At 51.8% G+C, this 16,675-nt stretch overlaps 6 protein-coding genes across 6 annotated transcripts; 2 read left to right on the top strand and 4 right to left on the bottom strand.

The window, feature by feature from the left end:
* Nucleotides 1–164: 164 nt before the first annotated feature.
* Nucleotides 165–3,423, bottom strand: JCM6883_000225 (uncharacterized protein; the record flags this gene model as incomplete). The annotated part of the gene is made up of 5 exons (XM_076630955.1): nt 165–1,078; nt 1,137–1,206; nt 1,277–2,429; nt 2,487–3,247; nt 3,355–3,423. The coding sequence occupies 5 exons, from the start codon at nt 3,421–3,423 to the stop codon at nt 165–167; spliced, it is 2,967 nt and encodes a 988-aa protein (XP_076489095.1).
* A 1,383-nt stretch (nt 3,424–4,806) lies between these two features.
* On the bottom strand, nt 4,807–7,409 carry JCM6883_000224 (uncharacterized protein; the record flags this gene model as incomplete). Its single annotated transcript, XM_076630954.1, has 5 exons — nt 4,807–5,015; nt 5,080–6,397; nt 6,465–6,684; nt 6,742–6,885; nt 6,952–7,409. The coding sequence occupies 5 exons, from the start codon at nt 7,407–7,409 to the stop codon at nt 4,807–4,809; spliced, it is 2,349 nt and encodes a 782-aa protein (XP_076489094.1).
* Nucleotides 7,410–7,533: 124 nt separating this feature from the next.
* VMA11 (H(+)-transporting V0 sector ATPase subunit c') lies at nt 7,534–8,593 on the top strand (the record flags this gene model as incomplete). Its single annotated transcript, XM_076630953.1, has 7 exons — nt 7,534–7,596; nt 7,706–7,718; nt 7,811–7,893; nt 7,979–8,170; nt 8,255–8,311; nt 8,381–8,390; nt 8,523–8,593. 7 exons carry the CDS (start codon nt 7,534–7,536, stop codon nt 8,591–8,593), a joined length of 489 nt encoding a protein of 162 aa, XP_076489093.1.
* A 615-nt stretch (nt 8,594–9,208) lies between these two features.
* On the top strand, nt 9,209–10,543 carry JCM6883_000222 (uncharacterized protein; the record flags this gene model as incomplete). Its single annotated transcript, XM_076630952.1, has 1 exon — nt 9,209–10,543. The coding sequence occupies one exon, from the start codon at nt 9,209–9,211 to the stop codon at nt 10,541–10,543; it is 1,335 nt and encodes a 444-aa protein (XP_076489092.1).
* A 287-nt stretch (nt 10,544–10,830) lies between these two features.
* On the bottom strand, nt 10,831–12,229 carry JCM6883_000221 (2-hydroxyacid dehydrogenase; the record flags this gene model as incomplete). Its single annotated transcript, XM_076630951.1, has 6 exons — nt 10,831–11,415; nt 11,479–11,559; nt 11,631–11,707; nt 11,793–11,888; nt 11,949–11,973; nt 12,038–12,229. 6 exons carry the CDS (start codon nt 12,227–12,229, stop codon nt 10,831–10,833), a joined length of 1,056 nt encoding a protein of 351 aa, XP_076489091.1.
* Nucleotides 12,230–12,757: 528 nt separating this feature from the next.
* Nucleotides 12,758–15,637, bottom strand: GUT2 (glycerol-3-phosphate dehydrogenase; the record flags this gene model as incomplete). The annotated part of the gene is made up of 7 exons (XM_076630950.1): nt 12,758–13,104; nt 13,175–13,601; nt 13,668–14,288; nt 14,350–14,525; nt 14,593–14,729; nt 14,803–15,010; nt 15,121–15,637. The coding sequence occupies 7 exons, from the start codon at nt 15,635–15,637 to the stop codon at nt 12,758–12,760; spliced, it is 2,433 nt and encodes an 810-aa protein (XP_076489090.1).
* Nucleotides 15,638–16,675: the final 1,038 nt, after the last annotated feature.

The following is a 16,675-nucleotide window of genomic DNA, read 5'->3' as shown; positions in this document are numbered from 1 at the left end:
ACATGAATAAGCGTAATGACTACAGTTTGCAAGTGAGAGAGAGGATGACAGTGGAAGATAAGTAAGGTAGAGGGAACGAGATGGATAATGCGTATGTGCAATGAGTGGATAGACAAAGAACAGAGTGTTAGAGTAGATAGACTACGAGCGGAAAAAGCTCAAGCTCATTTATTCGCTTTCTTCTCCTTTTGAGGATATTTCGGTCTCGGCGCCGGATACACTTTCCTGACCGGTGGTCCTGTCGCGACTGGAGCCGCTGCCGTTCCCGACTGATGAAACTCTGGTTGACTCATCAACCCAGCAAACAATCCTTTCTTGATCACTTTCCCAACCGTCGCCGCACCTTTCACTGCTTTCTCCGAAGAAGTTTGCGTGTACCCCGAATCACCTCCCGATGATGTAGTTCGACAGCAAGTCGTATCTGAATCTCTGTAGTAATTCGCGACACTTCCAGTCGGTAGGATCGAGAAGGGAGTAGCTTCCGAGTTATGATTTGAAGAGGGTTCGATACTACTCGGAGTCGTACTTGGTCTCCTACTCGGATCTCCAGGGTTCGACGAACTCCCAGAAGACATCGTCGCGATACTTCCGTTGCGTTGTCCTAATCGTAATCGAGCGAAGCCAGATTCGGCTTCTAATCGAGCTTGTTCGGCTCGTTGTCGTCGATCTCGTTCTTCCCCTTCTCTCCAGGCTTCGGCGATTCGAGCGGGAGTAGCAGCGTTCGCGGCGATGACCGGAGGCGAGGGAGTAGGAGGGAGAGGTGCTGGAGGAGAAAGCGAAGGAACGGGAGAAACGACGGGTCGAGAAGGAGGATGAGGGAAATTCATCGAAGTGGAACCGGGAAGTCCATTCATGGTCGAAGCTGAGTCGGTCCGAGGTGTTCGCTGGTGATGAGGGAAAGGAGCTGCCGAGGAAGGTGGTAGAAGGGGAAGCGATCCGCTTGGAGGAGGTGGAGGAGGAAGAGGTTGAGTCACGAATGTTGGGGGTTGACGGATCTGGGGCGAGACGGAGGGAGAACGAGGGAAGCGATGCTCAGAATCTTGGTCCGAGTGGCTCGAGTAGCGAGAACCGGTTGAAGCTGCAGAACAAGCTCGGTCAATTGCGAAGCGGGCAAGAATCGCAAGATGGAAACTTACGATGCGAACTGCCTGATTGGCGCTGCAACATCCGGTCACCCACGTCGACGAAGACAAAAGAGTTCTCACGCTGTTCCAGGGGGAAAGGAGTCAGCATCTGCACCAAAAAGAGATGCAAGAGGGAGAAAATGAAAACATACGGATCGATTCAGCGGCGATTCAATCCCAGCACTTCTTCCAACCATAACCTGCATCGCGCAGATCTGTAGCGCCATTGACCGTCCCACCGCTGCTGCTTCATAAATCTTTGCCGCGCTCCCTGGATCCGCCTGAAGTGACTCATGCAAAGCGTGAACGACGAGTGCCCTCAAATTCGGGAGGATACTATAAGTCTTGTCGAATGAAAGGAGGGAGGAAAGGATTGGGATCGAACGTTGTAGGGGAGTGGAGAGGGCGAGAGTGTGGAAGTATTGAAGGAGAGCTTTGACTTCGGGAGAAGGGAGAGGTAATTCGAGAGCGTGAGAAGAGATAGGGAATAGGCGTCGAGAGGAAGAGGAAGAGGTGGTAGGAGGAGCGAGGGTTCGGGAGACCGAGACTGAAGGACGACGGGAAAGAGGGGAGGAAGCTCGTTGGAGAACATCGATTGGTTCTTCGTCGCTCATTTCTTCTCGATCGTAATCGTCTCCACCTCCTCCTCTATTGGCTTCACTCGCTTCGAGAGGTGTTGACCTTGAAGAGACCGATTTTATTTCGTTCGCGAACCAAGGCCACCTCGATTCGAGGATCGAACGACAACATCCTAGTCGTTCTCGATCGCTGCAGATGATTTCAAAGTCGAAAAGTCGAGGTTGAGAGAGAGTGAGTAAGCCGAGAGTCTGAGCGGTCGGCGGTAGAGGTTGTGGAGGAGGTTCGTAGATTCCGAAGGATTCGAGATCGACGAATACGACGGAGGAAAAATTGTTTTGGCGCAGGTTGTAGTCGCTCATCATATCCCTCTCTTTGTCCCCTAGAACGACCAGCGTGTTCCTCCATCCTACTGCTGAACCCCAAGATCCATTTCCGAGTAATTTCTCGACAGACAGTTTCTTCCAAATGAACCGTTCGTCCGTTTTCAACGCTCCTGAACCTCCTCTTTCTCCTAGGTCGAGGGCCCAGATAACGCATTCTGCTTGGTCGACTTCGACACTTGCTCCAGAGAAGACGAGATGTCGAGAACCGCAGCTGTAGAGTCGAGGGAAACGGATTCCGGGAGGGAGCGAGCTCGTGCCGCCCATTCGATCGGCGACGGAGAGGTAAGAAGGGGTGGTGAAGCTGTCGAGGGGAGAAGGAACTAGGTCGAGATCACGTCGAGGGCTGTCACGAACCTTCGTTAGCTCGGAGTAAAGAAACAGATAGTGAGAGGAGACGAACTTTGCGAAATTTGAATTCGTGAACACAAAGATAGGTTCGGGACTATCTTCTGTCGAAGGGAACGAGTGACTCGAGTAAACCGAGTACCCGTCCGCTCCCGACTTTGTTTCGAGAGGAGCGAGAGAAGTTTGTGAAGCTGAAGCGACTGAACGATACGAACCCGCCTTTCTCGGGTAAGGGGCCTGCGCGATCCATTCCATCTTGTCGAGATCGAGTACTGACATTTCCGAGAGGTAGTTGTTTTGGTAATCTTGTCCTCCGATCACGACGAGTCGGGAAGAAGTAGAAGGAGGAGGAGCGGAATCTTCAAATCCTGGAACGGGAGGTTCTGACGAGACGCTTGCGACGACAGCGAGGTGAGCGTAACGAGGTAGAGGAGCTTGAGTTCCCGGTCGAACGGTCGGTAAAGGAGACGACCAGGTTTGTTCCAAAGTGTCGAAAATCCAGAGTTCGTCCAAAGTCTCGAGGTGTCCTCCTCCTCCTCCTTCTTGCGACTCTTCGTCGATGACATAAGATTGCCCGCCAAAGACTACGAGACGGTGTCCCCATGCTTCTGCTGAATGGAAGTACCGAGGAGAAGGCTGAGAAAGCGGAATCGCTGAAGTCGAAGAAGCCGGCGAAGGAGCAGTCGTATTAACTTTCGTCCAAATGAGGGTTCTCAAGTCGAGGGAGTACAACGTCGATACCATTGTCCTACTTTCGACGGGTCTTCCTCCGAAAACGAGGATCGAATCTCCGACGAGAGTGACTGAACTTCCCACCTACTCTCGATCGTTCCAAGTGGTCAGTGATCGCTCTTCTCCTCAGTTCTAGCGTAGAATAAGAGTAGCAAAGAGGGGAGGGCGGGAAAAGAGGAACGTTCACATACGAGGGGAGGAGGGATCTCTCCTCGAGTCTTTCTCAACGTCGAAGTGAGCTCTGCAAAGTCGGTCGCCATACTAGCTGACGGTGAGGCGCAGGTTGAGATCTTCTATGTACAGTGGTTGCTTCTTGGAAGGAGTGGTCTGTCTGATTGACTGCGAATAAGTTCGTGTTGAATGAGAGAAGGGAAAGGAAAGCGAGGAGGGCTTGGAATTGTCGAGCGAGGCGCCAGGCTCCGCGTGGTGAACAGATCGAGAGAGAGGACGAGTCTAAGGAAAGGAGAGGAGTCTGCAGTCGGGAGTGTGTAAGATGAACGGTCGGCGTTCCCTCAACAAGTCGCGGGGGAAGAATGAAGGCTTTCTTCAACTCGAGGCTCGAAGGGTGATACTCTGAGGGTCTTGTACGGGTTCTACAGTCGACGATTCGGCGGAAAGGGTGATGGGAAGAGTGAAGAAGAGATGAAAATTTCTAGCAGGAAACTTCAATCGAAGCGAGAAGCTTGAATCGCTCAAGTGTCCGAACTTCATTCATTCCTTCGCAAAACAGCATTCGCGTGGTCAGCTCAATTGCACCTAGTCTTTCCCCGTCTCGTCAATCAAGCTCGATTAAAACGAGCATCGTTCGTCCCAAGTCTTCGTAATTGCGAAGTCAATGAATTCATCATCCGCGCCGGCGTACCGGGTGCACAGACCTCTTGCACAGACCCTGAGCACGAAGCCTTTGAGTGGCACTGACCCTCTGTCGCTGCGATGTACATTTCCGCCGATACCCTGCGAGAGGACCTTGCCCACATCGATCGCAACTTCGCGACGCCCTTTCTTTCCGTTTCGTCTCTCCTCACGGGAATTCACTACGACAGTCTGCGATACAAGCTCACAGGCTCCTAGGTGTTTGTTCCTCGACGTGGAATCGGTTCGGGTTCGACTCAACGAGAGGCTGCAGCAAAGTGGATTTGGAGGGAAAAGCTCTCTCTTGCTCTCCAAATCGGCTTCCGTCAAGCACTCGACCTCGGACCGGACACCGTATCGGATCAGAGATCTGATCTTCGCGTTGATGAAGTTTTTTGGTTCGAAAGCGTGAAGTGCCGGGAAATTGAGAATCAATCCTTCTCGTAAGGGGCACAAGCTCGCGAAGTCTTCTCTGCTTCCTTCTGCTCGACCATGACCGACGGCGCAGATTCGAGGGTTCAGGAGACCTTACAGAAGTGGCGAGGGTGTTCAGGAAACTAGAGAAAGTGAAGCGCAAAGTCGCAAGCTAGGGAGTGAGAAAAAAGGGACCCCCAAGCTGTTTTAGTTTTCATCCACGCTCCGTCGAGTGTGAAAGGGGGACAGACAACGTTTCTCGCAGATCAGATCACACTCGAATGAGATTGTTACAGTGAGAGAGACAGAGAGACAACAGCATCCACAGGCAAACAAGAACAGAAGGATATCGATATCTTGCTACACGAAACCCCTTTCTAGACGAGAGCCCAAATCCCTCTAATAACGACGACGACTCCCACTGGTCCAAGCACTCCAAACACCGCTACATCGGTCCAGAGTCGTCTGCCTCCTAGTCTACGTTGAATTTGTCGTTCTTTCGCGAGGAGGAGGGGATCGGTCGTCGAGGAAGTCGTCAGGATTGAACGAGGTGGTAGGAGGTGGAACAAGACGAGGTACGTCAAAGCTACACGACCACACACAGCGTCAATAACGAACGAGGCCAGAGAGAGTGAGAGCGAGAGACGAACCAGGAATCAAACAACAACCTAATCCCGAGAGACCTACTCCTGCCCATTCAGCGAGATACACTAATCCAATCCCATGTCCACCAACTTCACGTTTCCCTTTACCATCTTCTGGGAACCGTTCGCGATGAGGAGCCGGTAGAGAGACGATTGTGAGGGAAAGAACCGAGACGATGAAGAAGATCAAAGATCTCGATAAAGGTGAGAGTAACCTCTGCGCCCTTGTCTCTGTCTGCGTCGGTGGTAACCCTCCCGTCGGTGAAGTCGGTGAGGATCCAGGAGAGTGTTCATGTGTCGTACTTGAACTCGCCGCCGTCGAAGGAAAGAAATATTTAACTCCTCGTCTAATCCTCTTAATCCCCACTCTCGCATGACCTTCCAACTGACCCAAAATCCCCACCAAGACCAACACTCTCACGATTCCTAACCACCAATCCCCTCTCGGTAACCTGGGATCACTCAATAAGTTCCCACTAGGACCGATATAAACCTGTTCCTCTTCTCCTCCTTCCCCCTCCTGAGTCAAGGGTGCGAATCCGAGAGTCCCGACGAGCGCCCATCCGAGTTGGATCAGGAAGGAAATGAATATCCCGATCCCCATCGCGACGGGGAAATTGTTCCTCTTCCCTACTTTCGCCTTTCCCCCTCCTCCTGGTCCGTTTACTCCCTCCGCCCCAGCTTGACCTCCCTCGTTCACGTCTCCGTCTCCCACGCCGTTTGTTGCGTCATCAAACTCGATGAATGCGCTTCCTCTCCTCGACATACTCGCCCCAATCCCTCCTAATAATCGATTCCTCGTTGTCGAATCCGGTCTGATCAAACTCGTGATATAATAGAACGATTCGTGACTTGTCGAACTCAATGCCGCGAGAGTGAGGAGGATTGAAGGCCAGAGGGAAAGGCCGGAGGAAGGATCGGTTGGAGAGAAGAATGGGATCGAGGAGAGTGAAGTGAGGGGAAGAAGGGTTGTAGGATCGGAGGAAGGGAGGGAAGGGAGAGACGGAGAAGGGAGTTGGAATTGATCGTGGTTGAGACGTTTGAGACGGACTCCGAGGATTAAGAGGGCGAGAGGCCAGGAAACGAACGTTAGAGAATAGGCGGGGAGGAGCAAGAGAGCAGTCCAGTGAGGTTTTCGACGAGTGTTGGAAGAATGAAGATTCGGGGAGTGGGCGGACGGAAGGGGAAGTGGAAGATGCTGGACGGAAGAGGAGGATTGAGCAGCGAGTCGAGAGTAATGGTGATGAACTGGATTCTGAGAGTTTGAAGGATCGTACAATCCGAGTAGTCGTAACAGAGGCGGTAAGATCAAGGGAACGACGAGCTGTGAGGAAGATCAACGTCCGTATCAGTCTCGACAAAGAGAGAGATGAGAATGTCGGCAGACTCACCCAAATCAAACTGATTAATCCGACTGCTACTGTTCTCTCCCAATCCCTCCTCCTCCGTTCCGGTACGACCAAGTCGACCACGACTTCTGAAGCGGCGACGACTCCGAGCGTCGTTCGGACGATTGATCCACCGAGAACGAAACTCGAAGCGAGGAATTCTCCGACGAGATGGAGTTTGAATCGATGAGGAAAGACGGCGGAGGCGAGTCCTGGATACGATCTATATGCGGGAGATGTCAGTCCGATAAATGAGCAAGTGAGACGGCACGGAGCTTACCTCGCTCCGACATATCGACCTTGAATCCCCAATGCTACAGCACTTGCCCAAGCCAGTAACCCTGATAGAGCTAGGAGAGGTACAAATAGTGCTGGTGTGAGATTGAAGCAAGCGTACGGCACTAGCAGCGGCAGAGGCGATAATCTGAGCTCAATGCAAAACGTTCGTCAATCGTTCATTCGCAGTTTTCGATGGAAAAGTTGGACTCACGTTCCTGCCGTGATCAATCCAGCGACTTCTCCTACCGTCATATCCTGATTCCCTCCGCCTCCATCGTCCTCGTCGTCCTGTTCTCCATCTTCGGCTCCGTCTGCGTGACTATGTCTGCCTCCTCCGTAAATCCTTCGATTCCTTCGCCTTCTCTCCCGTCTCCGATCTATCGAGTCTCTGTCTAGGTCATTGTCCTCCCCTGCTGTGGGATCTTCGGACCACGAAGCGTCGTAGAGCGTTAATCGAGGTCTCTGAGATGATCCTCCTTCTTCTTCATCATCGTCGTACGAATCTCCGCTATCGAGTCTGATCAACTTTGATCGTGCATGTGGTGGTTCCGTATTGTTGTTTCTCGAGAGTGAATCGGTTGAAGAACGGGGAGTGAGGGGAAACCCCTCCCGCTCATCTCTATCTGTTGTATCTAGTTCTTTCGGCGTGCGATAGGGAGACCCATTCATCCCGAAGTGTCGCTCGAGTCCTCCGTGAATCGAATTTGGGCGAGTGAATGTTAGAAGGAGAGAGAAACGAACGCGCTCCCGATCATCTCGTCCTTCAACTCCATCCAGTCGATTCAATCCAGAGATGTCAACAGATCTGTGTCCACCTTATGCACCATTCTTTGGGTTTGCAGGCGTAGGAGCTGCTGTAAGTCTCGCTTCTCTCTCTTGATCATCATCATCATCATCATCTCTTCTCCTCCTGTCCCTCTGACTGCGACTGATAAACCGATGCCTTGTTCTATGCGATCCTGTAGATGATCTTCTCAAGTGAGTCAACGCTCTCAGGCTAATGGAAGAGCACCTTGCTTCCCCTCTGACGGAACTAACTCTCACTCTGTCCCCTCTCCTTGCTTCTACAGCAATCGGAGCAGCATATGGAACCGCGAAAGCCGGGATCGGAATCACTGGAATGGGTACTCTCCGTCCCGAACTCATCATGAAGGTTCGTCTCTCCTCTCCCTTCCCTTCCCTCTCCCTTCATCTTTCTCTCCCTCTCCCAGGCTGACTCTCCGTTCCTTGGCGGATAGTCGTTGATCCCCGTAGTAATGGCGGGAATCATCGCCGTCTACGGTCTAGTAGTTTCCGTTCTAATCGTTGGTTCCCTCTCCCCCGACGACCCTTATTCCCTCTATGCTGGGTTCATCCATTTAGCCGCTGGATTAAGTTGTGGATTGACCGGGTTGGCGGCGGGTCATGCGATTGGATTAGTAGGGGATGCCGTGAGTTTCTCTCAACTTTCCCAGACTTTCTCGAGGAAACGGATGACGAGCTGACTGAGGATTGCGGTTTTATGGGGTACATAGTGCGCAAGAGCTTATATGTATCAATCGAAAGTGTTTGTCGCGATGGTATTGATGCTCGTAAGTCGACAAATCTTCGCTCTTGCACTCGAATGATCGCAGAAAGCTGACTATTCCCGACGTCCGCAGATTTTCGCTGGTTCGTTTGCCGTTCCTTCTTCGTCTCCGAGAACCCGAGGCTTTCCGCGAAATGATGCCGAGGCCTCGAAGTCAATGGTACCCGTTCAGAGCAGATTAAACTGACTTATTCGCTTGTTGTGCGCGAAAACAGAGGTTATCGGTCTATACGGTCTCATCGTCGCACTCATTCTCAACACACGAGCAAGTGAAGGAGTGTGCTAGTCACTTCACGTAGGTCGCCGTTAGCTTCGACGTGTCACCCTCTCTCGTCCCGTTCCGCACATTCGCAATTTGTCTTTTCTGTTTTTTTGTCTCCCTCCCATCTTCTTGCCCTCGTCTTCGTTCTCCTTTCATATCTACTGCGCCTTCTCTCTCCTCTTTCGTACCCTCTCTGTTCTCGTTGTAACAAAACCCAACGTCCTCCTCCATCAATCGTTTCCCCAATCTTTCTACGCTGTGTCTTCCCGCTCAGCCGTTCCGTTCCGCTATCTCGCTCAGTCATGTGAGTACTCCCCAACCCCTCCAACGGTCGACACCAAACGAGCTGACCAACTCGTGATCATCGAGCAAAGCTCAGACCTCCAGAACGTGCTCAGAAAAGCTTCTCTCTCCTAATCTCGAGTTCCCCTTATTCAGCTCGTTCCTCCTCCTCGATCACATTCTTCGCTTTCCTATTCAGCCTCGGTACTTCTCGGCTCGGCTCCTCGGTCGTTCGGATTTTGTCAATAGACTGCTTGTCTTGTCCTCGTCCTCGTCGCCTTCATCCCTCCTGCAACTCGAGACGACAACTCGCTGTCTCTCTGACGGGCGCGTGTAGATAGGTCGACCCCCTTGAGGATGTACACTCCCCCTCCCCCAGCTTACCGTTCGACCCCATCGACTCCCGCTCCCATTCCCCAACTTCCCTCTCACTCGAGACACTCGCATCAACGATTCTCCTCCTCGACCACAATCACGACGAGCACACATTCGAGTGCAACAAACTCCTCCCAATACTCGAATCAATCGTTCGAGTTCTCGCCGTTGAATTCGTCCGCACCTTCGATCTTGACCGCCGCTTCATCACCGCTGTCTATCAAGGATCACGATAAGGACCGACTTGTCGGGACTATCAGAGAACATGGGTTGGAAGAGGAGCAGCAGGGAAGAGAGGAGGAGGAGGAGGAGGATTCTCCTGTTGATCCCCAACTTGCTTCGCCATCCGTTCCGAGGATCTCGCAACCTTATGTCTACTTTTCACCTCTTGAACCGGTGAGACCTCCACAGTCGACAACGAGTAAAGGGAGGAAAAGACCGATCATCCCGCCTCGAAGTCTCTCGAATACGACGTCCGGTTCGACTTCGATTTATCCTTATCCGCTTGATTACGGCGAGTCTTGGGCTTACTGCAACGAGCTAAGCTATTTACGAGGAGGTAACGGTACGCCGAACAGTCAGTTGACGTTCAAGACGACCGCTACCGACGGGAGTGAAGATTGCTCAGACTCGGGGCACGTTGAGCTCGGAATGCAAAGGAGGAGGAGGACGAACCAATCTTTCGAGAGTACCCACGACGACGAGCGCGGAAGATCAAAACCAAGTCGAATCAATACCAGTACGAGCACCGGAGGGTTTCCTTTGAAACCGTGCTTGAAATCAGCTCGACCTTTCCCACCCTCTCCTATCAACGCCACCAGCCCAATCCTGCCCCTCCCGTCTCCTCCTCAGTCAGATCATGCGCCGTTCCATCCAACCTCGCCACTCATCATGACTCGACGCTCTTCGCTTTTGCCGTCACCAGTTCCGGCGTTCTCGTTCCTCTCGACTACTTCATCCGATTCCTCCCTGACCGTCACTCCTCCATCCGCCACTCTCACTCCGACTCTCAGTAGGACCTCCCATTCCCCAACCTCGACGAATAGCCTGTCACCGCCACAGAGGATTTGGTCCGTTAGAACGAATCGATACATCTGGCTTCATTCTACTCCTTCCGGTCCCTCCACCTCAGCGCCTCCTTCGCTGCGACACTCGAGAAGCTTCCTCGCCTCAACTTCGAATCTGGATTTGACGTTGCCGGGAACAAGGAGGGAGGAGGAATCAACTAGGGAAGGGGAGAAGGAGATGATGGAAGTTCCGAATTTGCCGTATGTTACGAGAGCACCGGAGGAGATGGGGAGGACAGTGAGATCTTGATAGGATAGGGGGGAGAACATGGAGGTCGAATGAGAGATAGAGAGGTCGAGGATGGGCGAATACAAGGCGAGGAGTACGGGAATGTGAATAGACACTCTCGGATGATACCCGCTCGTCACACCAACACAGACACTGTTGCTGATCAGTATACCTCTTCTGTGCGATATGGGTTTTTGAGCTTTGTCAATTTTTGCGATTTTGTGATTAATTTGTGAATAGACACTCGGTTCTCTCCCTCTCTGTCTCCACCCTGACCCTTCGTGATTGAGAGAGACAGATCTCTATATTCACAATTTCACCTCGTTATCCCACTCTTCAAACCCCTCAATCCCAATCCCTGCCAAACAATTCCTCGCCGCCTGCCTACTCATCTCACTTCTCGTCTCCACCGTCGCCGATCCAATATGAGGCAACACGACAATCTTCTGTTCCCTGACCAAAGGATGATCCGCTCCAATATTCGGTTCTCCATCAACAACATCTAATCCTGCTCCAGCTAATTTCCCTTCTTTCACTGCTGCGACGAGAGCATCGGAATCGACGATTGGACCCCTCGCCGTGTTGATCAAATAGGCGGAAGGCTTCATTTTCGAGAGGAAGGAAGAGTTGATGATCCCTTTCGTTTCTTCCGTCAATGCGCAACAAACGATCAGGAAATCAGATTCTTTCGCCAATTCGTCCAATGATTGAGCGGGGTCGAAAGAGACGTTGAGAGAAGAAGTGAGGGAGGAGAGGGAGAAATGATCTTTTGAGGGAGAGAGGGGTTGACCGATTTTAGAGGTCGAGTAGAGAACTCGGGAGATTCCGAAGCCGAGGAGTCGTTTGAGAGTGAGTTGACCAATTTTACCGAATCCGAATACGCCAACCGTCGACTGGATTGCAAAAGATCAGTAGTGGGCGTGGAGAGAGAGACCGGAGGAGGAAAAAGAGCTCACGCCTTGTAGCCCTCGACCGCAGAGAAGTAAAGGATCCCAAGGCATAGTGGGCCATTTCCCATCGACTACAGCACGAATACCCTGTCGAGGATATCGGAGCGTGTCAGATTAGACGACAAAGCAGCTGAACGAAAAAATGAGAGTGAACTTACCTCTCCTGCTCGTCTCGATGCCATCAAAGTGAGCATCGCTCCGATGTCAGCTGTCGCATCTGTCAGAGCGTCGGGAGCTGTCACAATAGACAGCTCGTCAGCTTCGAGCTTCGAGGCTGCACGAGGGTTATCCAAAATCGAGAAATCGAAACCTGAACTTGCTCGTTCCTAATCGAATCCCTCGTTTTTTTAGCGCTGCCGTGTCGACATGATCATATCCCGCAGACATCGTCGATACGACTTTGAGAGACGGTCCAGCTATACACGAGCGAGATGTCAGTTTCGCGAGCTGGAGAGAGATTGCGAGAGGCGATTTACCCGCATCTAGAAACTCGTCGTTGATCTGTCGTGCATGGTTCCACCCATTCAGATGAATTCAGTCCTCTAAAAGCGGGGAAAGAACGCACCTTATCTCCCAACATAACCACGACCGATTCAGCTCCCTTCACATTCTCTAGGACCCATTCCCGTGGTGCGTTCCCAGGCTTATCGTAAGCTGTATAATCTATCTTGCCTTCCTTCGCTGCTTTCTTGAGGATCGCAGCGCCTTCTAGCTTATCCGGGTCGAGGTAACGAGTGAGGACTACTTTGGGTGCCATGACGTGCTGGGTCGTCGAGAATGAGCGTGTGAGGGTTGGGAAGCGGGGTCGGAAGAGGTGGAAAATGATAGAAGAGTGTCAGAGGGGGGAAGGGTAGAGAGTAGTGAAGGGGAAGATGAAGAGCCGTGAATTCGTCCGGAGGAGGGGGAGAACTTCTGATCTCAATGGGCTGTATTGCAGTGGAGCAGACTGAGTGCGTTGTGCGCCTGATGGTGTAGGCGGAGCGGAATCGGAAGCGGGCGACTTTGAGCTTTGATGAAGACTCCGACTTTTCGCAACACTCTCGACCAGCCACGACAATGAAGGAAGGGGCACAGATGTGTGTATATATTGCGCAAGTCACTAAATCTATCAGGAGGTAGGGCAAAGACGAGGAGTGAGGGAGTAAAGCGAGAGACAGGGAGGAGAGAGGGGGGTAATAATTTTGAACTATGTACAAAAAAGCGGGTACGAGGAGTGAGAATAGGGACAACGATACAAAATCTATCTTATCATCACCGGAACTGAGAGAACTGTTGTTTGGTTGGTTTACCAAGATCCACCAGCTTTCTCAGGAGGAGTATTGTTCGTGTAATCGATCTTTCCTCCTTTACCTTTCGGCATGGCGATATCGGTAAACGCGTTCGAGATTTGTAATTGTTTGAGTCCAGCTGCGACGTCGAGGAATTCTTCGAGTCCGATCGCTCCATCTTGGTTCGCATCGACTTCACGCAAGATATCTCGAACCGTCTTGTCGTTCGCTTTGAATCCGAATCGAGTCATCGACTTTCGTAGATCTTCGGGGTTGATTTGTCCATCGTTGTCGGCATCGAGTTCGGTAAATCGTTTCTTGAGAGTTGCGAGTTCGTCGGCGTTGAAAACAGTTCGAGAGAGGTCTGTCCCGAAAAACGAAGAGTAAGTCAATTAGGGACTCAACACGCTCGAGATAAGAGAGAGTCGACTCACAGTCATCTTCGACGGCGAGGTGCTGCTTGTGAGCTCCGGTACGAACGTCCTCAAGCGTCAATTTACCCAATCGACTTTCACTCAATCCCATCGAAGCCAAGAACTTTGTTCCATCCTTGAACTCTTGTTCCTTCCTCGCGTCGTCCCAGCTGAGTTCCTTCGCCATGATATCGATGACAGTCGGGAGCGCTTCGAGCGCCGCTTCCGAGTTGAGGAATGAGAGTCGAGTTCGTCGAGCGATGACATCGACCGCCGTAGCGGCGTATTCTCGTCGACAAGCCCAGGTCACTTCGGCGTCGATGTAAGGGTAGACGGGATCGATTCGTTTGCCGTGAACGGGGAATCGGAGTCCGGTTTGAGGCGCCATCGAACAAACTCCCCATGCTCGATCTCCGTAAGTTTCAGAGAGATGTCTAGCGACGTCGGACTATAGGGTAAACACGAAGAGTCAGTGGAAGAACGAAGAAAGAGCCCGCGATTGAGAGGGACTAACCTCGAGACCGAATTGTTGAATAAGTTTGATAAACATCATTTTGTTCCATCCTTGCGATCCAACGAGTTGAACCTTTGTCGTGATACAGTCACGATCAGGTTTCAATCCGTATTCCTTGATCGCGGCATCGACCGTCTCCTCAGCCATCGCTCGGTAAGTCGTCCATTTTCCTCCTGCGATCGTCAACAGTCCACTCTTCGAGATGTTGATCAAATGGTTTCGTACGAGAGATTGAGTATCCTTCGCGTCCGGATCTTTGACGAGAGGTCGAAGACCTGACCAAGCTGATAGAACGTCTCCTCTTCGAACTCGGATATCGGGGGAAAGGTAGTTTCGAACTTCGTTGAGGATGAATTCGATCTCCTCCTCCTTCGGGATCGGGTGTTGCTCGACGGGAGCAGGAGCGTCGGTAGTTCCGGCAATCGTGTTGCCTTGCCAAGGGAGGAAGAAGATGACTCGTCCGTCGGAAGTAGCAGGGTCAATCAAACCGATTTTCGCGGGAGCGTAGTAGTTAGGGAGAGTGATGTGGACTCCGGAAGCGGGAGCGACGATGTTTTGAGCAGAAGGTTCATCGAGTTGTCGAACTCCGTCAGAGAAAGGTCCGGTAGCATTGACGACACCCTGTAAAGCATTCGAAGGGTGAGCCTTAACTCTCAAAGATCAGAGAGAGGAAGAGACTCACCTTTGATTTCGTTTCCCATTCTCGACCGGTTATGACATCTCGCATTTTGCAACCGCAAACTCGACCATTCGAGTCCTTCAAGAGATCGACGACTTCGGTATGATTCGCCGCGACAGCTCCGTATTGAACAGCGGTAAGGATGAGAGCCATGTTCATTCGAGAGTCGTTGTGTTGACCTGCATTTCGAAATGGCTCATTACAGTCAGTTGCAAAAGTCAAACAGTGAAGAAGGCCTCGACGTACCATCGTAGTATACAACGGCTCCACAAAGACCGTCCTTCTTGAGCATAGGGAAAGCTTCGAGAGCTTTTCCAGCTCCGAGAACGTAAGAAGATTCCATGTTTTGCTTTCCGGCGAGGAGATCGTACATCTTACAACCACTGCGAGCGAGACACGGACACGATCAGTCTCCTTCCGGATACAGGAGGAACATAGTGGAAGGTGGTAGCTCACGCGAAGAAGTAGGGGATCTGCCACCAGGTGTAAATCGGAAGCATGATGGGGAGAGAGTGGGAAAGGTAGGGAGCGGTGTGGAGGAAGGTTTTGCGCTCGTGAAGAGCTTCTCGGACGAGTTTGTATTGCTCGTAGTCGAGTTCGAAGACGGCTTTTTGCAAGTATCGAACTCCTCCGTGAACGAGTTTCGTCGATTTCGACGAAGTACCTGCGACGAGCAAAAGGGTGTTAGTTCTCTTTAGCCTTGTGCAGTCGACGTCGCATGTGATCTCTCGACATGTACGCGGATAAGACTGTGGGAGTAGAAAGAAAGCTCACCAGAACTGAAATCGTCTCGTTCAATGACTGCGACCCTCAAACCACGACTTGCGGCATCGAGAGCGACACCAGCACCCGTAGCACCACCTCCAACGATCAACAAATCGAATTCTCCATCTGCTTCGTGTGGCGGTTCAGCTGCTTCACTCCCCTTTTCAATTCCCGATTGTCCCGATTTGTTCGCTACGTCCTTGTCTGAATGTGCCTTGTCCGTATCGATTCCACTCTTCCCATCTTTCCCTTCCGTTTCAAATTCGGGAGCTCCTAGTTTCTGTAACATCTCCTCTCGACTCGGAGGAGTCCAAAACGTCGAGGGTCGATCGAGAGTTCCATCTGCCGATTCCATCCGAAGAGGGTTCGCTCCATAGTACAGGGATTCTGCGTCTACATCGGTATTCGAGGCGGGTCCAGATGATAGGATCGAGTAGGAAGCGAGGGATGCGGCACCGAGGGATGTCGTGAGGATAGGTCTCCGTCTGATGAAGGAAGTCGAGTTGCGGAAGAAGGTACGATGCATTTTGGTTGGGGGAGTGTAGTTGAGGTTCACAACTAGCGACAAAAGGAGGAGAGAAAGAGAGAGTCAGTACTTCAGTTCTCATCAACGTCACTTTCCTGAGAATCTCTTTTGTTGCACTTCGGAAGAGACGAGCTGGGTCTAGTGGATGAGTGATAGCTTGTTAATGTTGCTCGTAGCTGATACCGTAAACAGAATGGTCCTCCCGAAGGCAGATGAAGGAGAAACGGCGGGAGAAAGTCGGAGGGACTCCGCAAGATGAGGGGTGAGAAACTTACAGTCTATCTGATTCCACTATGTACTGTACTGTTATATGCACGGGAGAGAGAGAGGAAGCAGTCGTGTGTATCGAAGTGGCGAGAAAGGACGAAGCAAACGAAACGAGGGTTTCAAACTTTTTCGCGCGCGCAACGCAATGCTGGTGGGGGTCAGCCGAACTGAGTGGGAATCGTAATCCTGCAATTCGTTGCGATCTAATCCCTATTAGCGTCGATTTGTATTCTTGAAAATCTTTTCTTTCAAACCCTTCCACTTCGTCCCCCTTGTCTCCCCCGTGCGAGATAGTCCTCATCTGTCGCGAGTTTCATTCCTTGCGAGAACACCGTCCGTCAGCAGCATCGTCCAATTCGTCGAGCTCGAGAGGCAGGTGAAGGCAGCGAAGAAACGGTTTCTTGCGAAGCGTTGCTCGAGCTCAACACCTCTATCCTTCGACCAGTCCTCAACAGCCCTCGCTGTGGTGCTCATAGTGGCGAGGAGTGAAGGCCAGAAACGACAGGCTGTCGCCCAACAACTGTAAGGAAAGGAAAAGTCATTCGTCGATTTTCGTTTGCGAAGTCTCGAAAATTCAAAAAGGCGACAGTCGTCGACACGTGTTTTTCACCTTTCTTCTCTTCCTCTCTTCCTCCCAACGACCACATCTCAGGCTGTTGCTACGGTGCATCTACTGCTTTGCTCCGAGTCGACGACCACGCACACGCCTCTCCTCCTCTTCTCTACGCGTCTCGACTGGACCCTCTCCTATCTCCCGCTCTGGCCCTCGCG

The sequence above is a fragment of the Sporobolomyces salmoneus genome, assembly GCF_050403485.1.
Source record: "Sporobolomyces salmoneus JCM6883 DNA, S_salmoneus_JCM6883_v1_ctg13, whole genome shotgun sequence".
NCBI classification, from domain to species: Eukaryota; Fungi; Basidiomycota; class Microbotryomycetes; order Sporidiobolales; family Sporidiobolaceae; genus Sporobolomyces; species Sporobolomyces salmoneus.
This window is presented reverse-complemented; position numbering and strand designations above follow the sequence as displayed.